The sequence below is a fragment of the Rhinolophus hipposideros genome (genome assembly GCF_964194185.1).
Source record: "Rhinolophus hipposideros genome assembly, chromosome: 9".
In the NCBI taxonomy this organism is placed as follows: Eukaryota; Metazoa; Chordata; class Mammalia; order Chiroptera; family Rhinolophidae; genus Rhinolophus; species Rhinolophus hipposideros.
In genome coordinates, this window is record NC_138055.1 from 46,663,677 (window position 1) to 46,676,255 (window position 12,579).

The following is a 12,579-nucleotide window of genomic DNA, read 5'->3' on the forward strand; positions in this document are numbered from 1 at the left end:
ATCTGAAGCCTAGCTGAACAGAAATTTCACAATGAAGGATATAAAAAATAAGGCACAAGAAGACTGGTAGGAGAGGTGGAAACATGAAATGGGCTGGCCCCAAACTTCTGTGTGGTGGTTGAGAATCAGAGGGTATATCTGGGTCATGGAGGTTCCCCCCAGAGGAGTGAAGGACCACAGCCCCACACCAGGCTCCCCACCCCAGAGTATTGGTGCAGGGAAGAGGAGCCCTGGAAAACAGTGGGGATTCTGACCATCTAGGGGGAATGGAAAGCTGCAGGAAACCCAGATATCCTCTTAAAGGGCTTGTACACCACTGGCAGCTACTCACCCTGGGCTCTGGCAGAGGAATGGTGACTAGGGGAGTCAGAAGCATAAGGGGGACAACTCAGATGTGTGCCTTCAATACAAGGGCTGGAGAACAGCCAGCATTTTCCCTGTGTGTCTTCTTCTTCCAGTGCAGCTGGCAGGTGGGCACCATCTTTCCTATGTTGAGCTCTTCCCCACAGAGTCAAATCTGAACCTGATTGGTCTGGTGAGCTCCACTGCTCCACCCTGCTGAGTCCCTGGGACCTTCACCCCATCCAAATCCCCTAACACCAGAGGCACTTTCTCAGTGAGCAGCCAGCCCCACCCATATTGTACCCTTTCTTGGAAAACTACTGGAGTCTGTTGGCCCCAGGCAGGCAGCAACTGGCCTCTGTGTGCTCTGAGACTTTTCCTGAGTAGCTCCTGGCTCATTACTGGTGCCAAACAAGAATCTGCATTAACCTGGTGACCATAACTCTTCCTACTCTAATGACTCCGTGAGACCCTGCCTTACCCAACTTGTGTACTGTACAAGGCTTTATCAATGGCTAAACCTTAAGAGAGCTGACAGCAGGCCTAAGGGTGTCCTGACTTTTTGAGGAAAGTACACCAGTACCCGAACTAGTGGCAGACATCCTCAGTTCCTAGCGTGGCCTTTCCCACGTGCTTCCAAGTTTAGCACAGCCAGCAAACAATTGTGGATCACTTTGTACCTCCTACCAAGTACTCTGCCGCTGATCACAGACAGTGGGTGACCTGACCTGCACTGGAGCTCCTCCCAAGAGGCCCCAAAACCAACATAGTTGGAGGTTTGCTTCAGACCACAATAGAGCACCACCCAAATACCCCCACAAGCAGCACAAATAAAGGGTAATATCAACAGGCATCAAAGCCTGTTGGGAAGAATCTAACTCAGTGGGTTAAGCCCCCCATACAGCAGCCAGTAAACTGCAGATGTGGCCAAACCCACAGCCAATCAGCATGAGGGTCAGTCCCACCCATTGATGTGCCAATGGCAATCAAACCTCGACTATAATGGGAGGGCACACACAACCCTCACAAGGGACACTCCTGGAGCACCCAGAACAGGTGACCAGGGAGACTGTACCAGGGCCCTACAGGACTCCTACTACATAAGGCCACCAGGCCAAGACTGGGAGACATAGCAGACTTACCTAATACACGGAAACAAACACAGAGAGGCTGCCAAAATGAGGTGACAAAGAAATACATCCCAAGTGAAAGAACAAGAGAAAATTCCAAAAAAACAACTAAACAAAATGGAGACAAGCAACCTACCAGATACAGAGTTCAAAACGGCTTAAGAGTGCTCAAGGAACTTAGTGACAACTTCAACAAAGAGATAGAAAGCATAAAAAAGGACATAAAAACAATAAAAAAGAAACAGTCAGAAGTGAAGAATACAATAACCAAAATGAAGAATGCACTAGAAAGAATCACAGCAGACTAGATGAAGCAGAGGACTGAATCAGTGATTTGGAAGACAAGGTAGCAGAAAACACCCAATTGGAACAACAAAAAGAAAAAAATTTAAAAAATTAGGATAGTTTGAGACCCCCTGGGACAACATCAAGCATAACAACATTCCCACGATAGATAGGAGTACCAGAAGGAAATAGAGAAGGCAAGGGATTAAGAACCTATTTGAGAAATAATGACTGAAAACATTCCTAACCTGGCAAAGGAAATAGACACACAAGTCCAGGAAGCACAGAGTCCCAAACAGAATGAACCCAAAGAGGCCCACATCAAGACACATTATAATTAAAATGGCAAAGGTTAAAGACAAAGAGAGAATCCTAAAAGCAGCAAGAGAAAGGCAACTAGTGACTTACAAGGGAGCTCCCATAAGATCGTCAGCTGATTTCTCAACTGAAATTTTTCAAAGCAGAAGGGATTGGCATGAAATATTCAATGTGACGAAAAGCAGGACCTACAACCAAGAGTACTCTACCCAGCAAAGCTATTGTTTAAAATTGAAGGACAGATAAAGAGCCTCCCAAACAAGAAAAAGCTTAAGGAGTTCATCACCACCAACCAGTATTACAAGAAATATTAGAGGGACTTCTTTAAGATGGAAAAAAAAAATCAAAATTATGAATAATAAAATGTCAGTACTGTGTTTCCTTGAAAATAAGACCTAGCCAGCCCATCAGCTCTAATGTGTCTCTTGGAGCAAAAATTAATATAAGAGCCGGTCTTATATAAGACCTGGTATTATATTATACTCAGTCTTATGCTATATTATATTATACTCAGTCTTATGCTATATTAAAATAAGACCGGGTCTTACATTAATTTTTGCTCCAAAAGATGCATTAGAGTTGATAGTCTGGCTAGGTCTTATTTTTGGGGAAACACAGTAGCTACATATCTATCAACAATTACTTTCAGTGTAAATGAATTCAATGCTCCAATCAAATGACATAAGAGAGCTGAATAGATAAGAAAACAAAACCTTTACATATGCTGCCTACACAAGACTAACATCAGATTGAAATACACACAGAAAGTAAAGGGATGGGAGAAAGATAAAACAAACAGACAAAAAGCTAAGGTAGCAACACTTATACCAGACAAAAAAAAATTGTATTCATAATTTTTCTATTATGTTTCTTACACCTTTCCAATTTGTTTAATCTTTGGGCCCCACACCTGGATTTATCCATAACTACATGACCTATCCTCCCACTACCACTCTGACTTCATCTCCTGCTACCCTCTCTCCCTCCCTCACCGCACTTGTACTTGTACAGGCTGGTCATGGGACATGTTAAGCAGGCCTAGCACCTTTGTAACTCCAGTGAAAGAGGTACTCAAATATTTTATAAATGAATGAACAAACAGAGAAACAAATCCATGTTAGGGCAAGGTTGAGGCCTCACATCCTCCAGAGTTATTAATGTGGAACAAGAGTCTTAGCAGTCAGCTTTATTCTTCTCTTATTCAATGCCCAACCCTGCCCCAGAATGTAAAGCAGGGATAACCCGTACACAAGTCTTACACCAATGCACTCTTGTTTTCCTTCTCCTTTCTTCTCCTGGCCAACCCTGAGGTGGGAAACAGAAAAAAAATAGGCTTTTGATGTATTGACCCTATACCATAAATTTTCTCTGCCCAGTTGAATGCTTTGAACTGATTCCTCCAGAGCTAGTAGTGTATAGACTGGAGAGATTATTCAGATATTTCTTCCATTTTCTTGTTGTACATCAGATCTTAAAAGTTACAACATATTATTACCTTGGCCTTTCTATTTGCACCCTCCCCACCACTAAATTAAAAACAACAACAGCAACCTCTCTTTCTCAACACAAAATTTAGCTGTTAACCTATTAATGTCGAAATCATCCCCTTCTCTGTACTTCTCAGTTGCTGGCATCTCCGACACACTTTTTCAACACCAACATCACAACTGTCCACCCTTTGTTTGTGTTCTCATTTTCTCTATCCAGCCTCCATTTGTCTAACTTCTCACAGCAGTCCCCAATTTCTCTGTGGGTACCTATCCTCATCCATTGTTATAGGTCTGGTTGCATTGACCTGACCCCATAAGTAGGGTGGGTCTGGCTGATTACAGCTCTGCCTCCAAAAAGAGCAATTAGCTCAGGCCAAACAAAACAGTCATCAGACCCTATTCCAGGACCTTACTTTGAACTATTGGGGGAGATGACTCCAGTACCTACTGGATTGGCATCAAGTTAAAGCCCAAATCCTTTTTCACAGGGCTTAGCAGAGACCTTCATTAGTTTGCTCCTGCTTATCTTTCCAGCATCACATCACGTTGCCACCTCCTGGCATCCCACACTTTTTCTTAAGTACTTTTAGTACCCTCAGTAGTTCAAGCACTGTCCCATCTCCAGGTGTTTGCACATACTATTGCTTTCATCTGGAATACTTCTTACCCTCTCCCTTTCCCTAACTCCTACTCATCTTTTGGATCTCAGGTAATGAGTTATTTTCTCAAGTAAGCCTTCTCTGACTCCCACATTGAGCTAGATCTTCCAATGAGGCCCCAAATCATCTTCTCAATGAACCTCGTCTTACACACATGCCTGTGAGCAGGAAAGTTATTTTGGCACTAATAATTTAACTACTTATACAGCAGTGTATCCATACCATAGTATTAGTTGCTGTAAAGGATGTGAAAAATGAAACAAAACGTAACCAGTTACTTTAAGGAGCAAACACAAAGTCTTAAAACTAATAGGTAGGATAGCAGAGGCATATAACAAATTTAAAAACAATGCAAGAGTGTAGACTATGTACAGAATAAACAGTACTGCCCCCAAACTGTGAGATAGTCTATGGCCAGTGATTCTGCAGCTCACACTCTTAATTTGATAAAATTATGAGCAGGTACATTAACCACAGGAGAAGGAATAAGATGCTAACTATAAAACAAAAGAATAGCAATCTTCAGTAGAGCAAGAGTCAGTAGTAAGGTAAAATTAGTAAAACAACTAAAAACTCATGATTCCACATTTTTATCTGTATAAGCGAAGAACACCTTAAGAATCTAAATACACTCATTTAGAGCAAAGGAATTTTTATTTTTAATTTGAGGAGACATATCTCACTGTGGAAGGAAAAGAGTAAGGAGAAATTTCTTAAAAGATAAGTGACTTAAGAATATGAAACAAGTCAAAGGAAATACAAGGTGACAGATCACTGAAGGGAAAGTCCTTTTATAAGAAAGGGTAAATGGAGATTATTGAATTCCAGCAGTGGAGGTTTACATTGCTGTCTAGTAAAAATCATAGGAACTTTACCAAGTCGCAAAGTGACTAAATACCCTACATAAGAATTTCAAAACAGGAAGTGGGCCAATATCAAGCAAAGACAGAAAAATTCTTTAAGGTGGTAGAACAGAAAAACAGATGCACGGTATAATTCAAAGAAGGGATAATAGTCTCAATCCTTCCTCAACAGTAGACTTGATGAACACTAGAACCAGAACAAGTTGACATGGACAGTGAAAAAGAAAAAAAAGAAGAAAGAACTCATTAGAATTTCCAGCAACAAACGAGAAGCTAATTTTACAAACAGTGAGAGACAATCAAATTGGAACAAATCTGAAAGTGGTTTAACACCACTATATTCAAGACACACTGTAGCTTATACTTCAATTATGGGTTATAAATATAGTGTAGATTCTATTATACCTCAAGATTTATAATTCTCTCCTGTTTATTTCCAAGCTAGCACAAAGGAAATAAACAAAAATCCTTGCCTTCAAAACTTGAAAAAAATGAACCATTTCTACTTGCAAAGCATTCTCCAGTTTTGACGTAGTGTGAAATACATAATCCTAGTATAAAGAAGATTTTTAAAAACTTAATTCTTTAGAGTAGACAGGTACTCGTACCTAGAAGAAATATTGTTACCACACCTAAAATGTAAGGCATTTTAAAAAGTTACCTTCCATTTTATATCTTTTCAAAATATACCTGATTGGATAAACATACCCTCTGGTTCCTGGCATTTTGGCTCCCTTCTTCATTTACCCATTTCACGTAATTCATTCAATGTGGGAATCATCAACCTCATAAATAAAACTAGATAATAAAACTTCACAAATAAGACTTCAAAGCTCTGGGACATTGCCAACAGACGAAATGACAACACAAAGCAAGTATCACATATGGAAGATTGGTTTTTCTCATTGTAATGCATTATTAAATACATTTACATTTCACTATTACAGCAAAGAGAGCACATCTGGTAAAAACAGGTCGGCTAATAAGATAACCCTGTCTGCATGGAACAAACAACTGTCACAACACCACTAGATTTCTTCCCCTCACAGAAAATATTTGTTAAATTGATGGTGACTGATTCACAGACTTATTCTAACAATCAGTGAGATATGACTATGAAGAGTGTTTTGAAAAGTACAGAGCTTTTCACAATATTTGTATATATGAGGTAGTTCCAATACCATATGATTTACAATCTCAAAATCTAACAGGTCAAATTTCACAGTTTAGTATTTTTCTTTGGTTTGGGACAAAATTTAACAAGAACATTACTAATACAATAAGACTGAAAAGTAGCTACTTAAGAAAAACTGCTTTTATGCTCTTCAAAATACTGATTAACAAATAAAGCAAAAGGGGAGACCTTCAGTAGTTGAGGTAAATTTGTTATTCAAATTTAAAGCAATCGTCTCTACTTAATAGAGTAGGAATTTTTTTCAAAAAATAGTATTTCTTAAATTTCCAATACAGCATTTGCTTGAATTAGACAAATTTGGACACCAAAATAAAAAGACTTCTGGGTGGGATGGGTAGAACGGATGAAGAGGGGGAGGGAGGGAGAAAATGGCTGTAGAGTAGGTGTGCTGAAACTAGGTTGCCCCTGGGACATCCAAGAAAACATGAGCATCAAACAGTCATAGACCTGAGATGTCATCTTAAAATAAGGTGAAGTTAAACTATTTTTAAAATTATGTGTCATTTAAATTAGTAGTTAAAATTAGGAAAGTAGAAAAAATAAATCACATAAGCTATAAAAAAAAAAAAGGTGTAAAATGGTGGCCAAGAAAAACACTTTTAAAAAATACTTACAAGATAGGATAGCAATAACAATAACCAGGAAGAGAAAATGGAGACATGGTAAGAAAAGAAAAGAAAGAAAAGCAGCAAAGTATGTCAGAGAAGCCAAAGGAAGATGAAAATTCAATTAGGTGGAGTTGGTCAATGGTGAGAAATGTTCCCCCAAAATGAAGTAACACTGAGACAGAGATTGCTTTTGGCAAGTGGGTCATAAGTGATCTTTTGAGACAGTAATTTTAGTAAAGGATGGGTAGAAGGGTGAGATCTCTAGAGACATTTCTATACGTATTTAGAAGCTTGAGCTACCTCTTGAAAACACCATTAACAAGTTATTAGTTAAGAATATTGGGCACAGCCATGGCCATATTTATAATCTTCTGTCTCTAAATTAATTGATGGCACCTCATTCTTTGTCCACAAATTTATAAAATGTTTTAAGCGATAAGGACCTAGAAATCATTTAGTGAGAGACCGCAAATTGGTGACTAATGAGTCAAATTTCAGCTTTTATGTTTTGAACTTTTGTTCCCACATTTTCAACTTCTCTATAAAATACAAAAGATCTAATACTGATCTCACATTCCCAATGCACCTTATGCAAGAAGTATATCCTCACATTCCATTGCCCTGTGGATACCTCAATATCCTAATGATACCTCACTTCACTCACTTCTGGTAACTTCTTGGTCCCTGTAGCTGTGAGGTATTGCAGTTAGAAACCCCTAAAGTTGACATTTATATAGGAAATATTAAATTCATTAAGTATTTACTACCTACTCTAGGTTAAGACACAGAGAGGTTAAGGTCTCAAAATCAGTTAGCAGCAGAGCCAGAAGTAGAACTCTTCCCTCACTCCCAGCTTCCTAAGTGAACTGTGGCCTCTGCTGACACTAAAGACAACTGGATTTGCCAAAAACAAATGCTGATTAAATCATCATATTTAAAGAAAAGAAAACAATTTGTATCTAAATACCATTTTACTAAACAGGTAGTTCTCGTGCATTCACAGAAATGTTATCAAAATGGATTACCCCACACACAAAAAAAAATCTTTACCCACACACACAAAATACCTGTACCATGCATGTCAAAGTTAAAGGAAAAGCTTTAAGGAAATTATCTTCACTTTACTTCTTTATGTGCACCTTACTTGTTTGACATTTAAATCCTCTGTTGACAAAATAGCTGCTTCCTTTGATTCAGTCTCCCTGGCCTTCAGTCTCTTCTCATTCAAATCCAAAACGATCTTTGAAAAATAAAGCTGACAGCTGAGTAATGTAACAGTAAGAGATCATATGATGTCTCTGCTTTAAAACTTCTGTTTCCACAAGGCATATGCGATAGCCTGCAGAACCCTTCAAGTCCTTTCAGATCTGCCTGTATTTTAATCAAGGTAGACAGGAAGCTGCCTTCACAGCCTCCTCTTCCCCTGCTTTCCACAGCCTTCTCCACCCACATCAGGACTTGGAAGACACAAACACTATTCCCTCTCATCTACCTGTTCTACCTTGTTCTAGCCTACTTTTATCGATTTTGCAATTGATGATTTGGCATCCAGTAATCACAGGCCCAAATTAACAGCCAAACTTGTTTACGTCTCCCCCCACAGCCTGGCTTTCACAGGCACATTAAAATCATGTTACAGCCACTTCAACTACAAAACACCAATACTTGGGTTTTACTTCCTGCCCAAGAGGGGACATCCCCACCTAACAACTTCCCACCACTGTGGTAACAAAGTCTTTTTACCTATGCTCTCCCCTCACTCCTGTCTCCTAACCACCTCAGATTCTTCCCTATGTGGGCTGGTGTGCAGTGGCATGTCCCCTTCTCTAGGGAACTGATTAAGTAATCAATTCTTCTTTCCAAGGCAGTTATCTCCATGTCTGTCACCTTACCATATTTGACCAAAACAAATCCTGGGCACATTTTTAATACAAGCCCTTCCCCCTCTTTTTTTTTTTTTTCCTTAGAAAATGCCAACAAATCCTTTGCAATGGAGAGTAAATGGTTTAACTATCACCTCCCTGGTAAAACCCAGGGCAGTCTGTTTTTCAACCCCTTGAGCTGCATACCATATTGCTCCTAATACAGTGCAGGCAGCCTTGGCTCAGTTTTATAAAATTTCTGTTTTTGTGTTCTTTTACACCCACTGGGCTTTGAGAACCTGAATGAACAGAAAGACTCAAGTCTTACCTCATACAGTACTTTACATTACACATATTAGGGACCCAGACTATAAGAATGAAACAGTTTTTAAAAAAATTATGAAAAACACAGAAATTCTAAAGCTGCCCAACATCATCTAAAACCCAATGAAAGACATTTCATTTTCACTCACATCAAGTCCTCTGTTGCATTGCTCTACAAATGTTCTACACTCCTACCCCAGGACACCGAGATGAGAGGGACAGAGTGGCAGTGGAGGAAAGGGAGCAAGACAGACCAGGTCCCCTGAGGAACTCAGCCCAGTTCTGATCTGCTCTTGGAGGATAAGCAAGAGCAGAACTATTAAACAGAATCCAGAGAATTGTTTCATTCCTGTCAGTCCTCTCAGGGCTTCCCTCCTCTTGGTTTTATTTTGGTTAGTATGTGTGGGCTGTTTGTTCATTGTGTACGTTTTTTGTGTGTGCATGTTTTGCCATTTCCACTGGATATTACTTAGAATGTGTCCGATGTCTAGCTGGGAGCCTGGCATCCACAACGGTTTGGCTTGGCTACCAAATATAATAATTTGTATGGCCTCAAGGCCCAGGGTGAAGTCTGATGTTGAAAAAAAATGGAATCTAATTCATCAAGGCTGAAGCCACAACGAATTGCAACATTTTAGGGTCATAATAAATTAAAACTGTCAGTAGAAATATTTTTTTTAAAAAAATGACTTTCCCTTTTCCACTTAACCCTTTTGGTTCATGTGCTAAATCTCTAGGCCCACCTGTTTGACAAATTCTCCTGAATAAAGGTTCACCTTTAGAATATGTAAGATCCTGTAAGTTATTTCTGACATAGGAATTAGGACAGAAAAAAAGCCGTTGATAACATTTTACTGTTAATAAATACATTCAAAACTCCATTTTTATGACCAAAATAATGAGCAGCAGCTAATTACTTAGGCCATTAATTGATTGCTTTTTTTAGTGATTAAAAATATGTATGTTAATGGTACCTAAAACTGGAGGTAATTCAGGAATTAAAAAGAATGATACTACCTTTAACATTTTAGTAGATAAGTATTGTGGAAAAATACATTGTGATTAAAAGAAAACTATAGCTTGCTATTTGCTTTTTATTTGTAGTTTTTATAACAAATCTTTAGCATACAATTTTGTTTAAACAAAAGGGCCTGGCTTTTCATGAACGATTTTCTTTCTGATAATGAACACTGATTGTGAATGCAAACCCCTGCATATCATTATGTGAAACATTTATGCATTCAGAGTGTCTACTTGGTGGTTTTCTTCTTAAGCTAAACAATTCATTAAACAAGCTGCTCCTGAATGGTAGATCAGAACAAGCATAAGCTGCCTTCTGTAGAAGTCTATTGTGAAGCTGGACCCATTTGTGTTTTCTTTGAAGCCATAAAAATGAAACCCTTATGCTCATATTAAAAGCATAAGAAAGGCATCTATTATGTCAATAGATTTAAAACACGGCCTTAGACACAGTGAGAACCACTGCAAAATGGCACTCTTATAATAGCAAAGGTTAAGAAGTGCACTCCCAGGGAAAACCTTCAAAGGCCTACATATCATTATATCCCAAAACAGATGGCATCTCAGTGCTTGGAACTATAGCTTCTGGACACCTACAATCTCCAATAAATCCTTTCTAATCCCACTCTTTTGTCTAGATTTTGTACTTTGATGATAACTGCAGGTGCCTTTCTCCATACTTCACAGAATGACATACAATGATATGGTGAAGATTCATGTACATACATGGACACAGCTCTTAATACGACTTCTATGCAATGCACAAGCACTTTACTAGCAACAGATTTATACTTTAAAGAAATGGATGATTCTTAGATTGTAATCCATTACAAATCTTCAGTAGTCTGAATTTTACAGGAAAAATGATGAAAACATACCTCTCTCCTATATTGCTGAAGAATACATTGATAAAAACCACTTTGCAAAACATAGTGGAATTATCTAGTATCTATGTGTATACTCTAGAGAAACTCTCAAATGGAGGAGAGGAGGATATATTCAGAAGTGTTATTCATAATTATGAAAAACTGAAAACAACCCAAAAGTTCATCAACAGGAAAATGGACATAAGATCTGTGATACACAAATACTGGACAGCAATGAAAATGAGTGAATTGCGGCTACGTGGGTCAACATAGCTGAACCTCAGTTACTAGACAGAGCAAAACGGGTAAGCACAGAAAACTATATACAACGCTTCCTTTATATAAGATAAAAAAGCATGCAAAATTGACCATGTTATTTATTGCTACTTAAATTCAGTTTTTTCAATTATCTACAATTCTGCTAAGAAAAATTAAATCATACTAGTGAGGTAAAACCTTTTTAACGTTATTCTACAAATCCCATATACCGAATACTGTTTTTGGATTTAAGTTTAGTCTACAACCACAAAATTGCATTCAGACATTAGATGATTTTCTCATAGGTCAAGAAAATGTGCTTGAAACATCATACTTCAATATTTAAGGAAAATCTGCAAATTCTAACCTATAAAAAGATGTAAGTGCTCGCTTCGGTAGCACGTATACTAAAAGATTTAAATAGCATGAGTTAACCCAAATTCTTTCACTTCATAGTTTACCTGAAACATCACAAGGCTTATGAGAATGCAGAAAATAGTTCCTCTTTAATTCCTGTCTGTATATAAGATGCGGCTTATTATGATTATCTTCATGTTCACTCCCATCAGCCTTCATTAGAGGTTCTAAGAAATATTCACCATCATGTGCTTTAAATGTTCCCATCTGAAAATTAAAAGAAATAATAAAAATTAACAGTTTTGTTTTCATCACTAAAAGAAAGCACACCATGCCATAGGTTAAAATGAACAAACAGAAGCAAGATCCAGGAGTCTGTTCACTGAATGTCATCAACTGAACACAGGGTTCTCTTTCCATGGCTCCCTTTTTCTCTAGTGTATAAAGTCATGAACACTGGATAGTACTCCAATGGGTAGAGCTGGGATGACAAGCACTCCACGTGTAAAGAATGGCATACGTAACAGCATCAAAATGGCAAAAAGTCAAGCACATTCTAGAAATGAGAAAGCCTATTTGGCTTGGTCTATGTAAGGTAGTAGTGTGAGACAAAACTTAAAAGGTAGGTCGGGGTCAGAAAAATAGAGATGTTAAAATGTGATGCTAACAATTTAGAATTTGTAAACAATGGAAAGCCACTGAGGAGTTTTCACAAAGACCTGTGTTCTGAATTCTAGAATCCAATATCCAACTTACTACTCAATATCTCCACTTAGATAACTAGTAGCATTCATAATCTTAACATGCCCAAAGCCAAACTCTTGATTTCTGGTCCAAACCTGGTGTTTCTGCAATGCTCTCTATTTCAGTAAATGAATATTCAGTAAGTGAATATTCAGAACCTGAATATTATTATTCAGATTGCTCAGCACAAAAATCCTTAGAGAGGAATTGAGGATGGTTCTTTTACATCTCACATTCAATCTATCTTCAAACCCTGAT

At 38.2% G+C, this 12,579-nt stretch overlaps 1 protein-coding gene across 3 annotated transcripts in view; it reads right to left on the reverse strand.

The window, feature by feature from the left end:
- The window catches only part of ADAMTS20 (ADAM metallopeptidase with thrombospondin type 1 motif 20), a 155,727-nt gene that overhangs the window by 118,462 nt on the left and 24,686 nt on the right, over positions 1-12,579 (reverse strand). For all 3 annotated transcript variants that reach the window (XR_013994018.1, XR_013994019.1, XM_081059853.1), the window contains exon 3: positions 11,682-11,844. Coding sequence is in view for 1 of the 3 variants with exons in the window: in XM_081059853.1 (XP_080915979.1) it covers positions 11,682-11,844 (163 nt within the window). In the remaining 2 variants the exon portion in view is untranslated. The remainder of the gene's footprint in view (positions 1-11,681; positions 11,845-12,579) is intronic.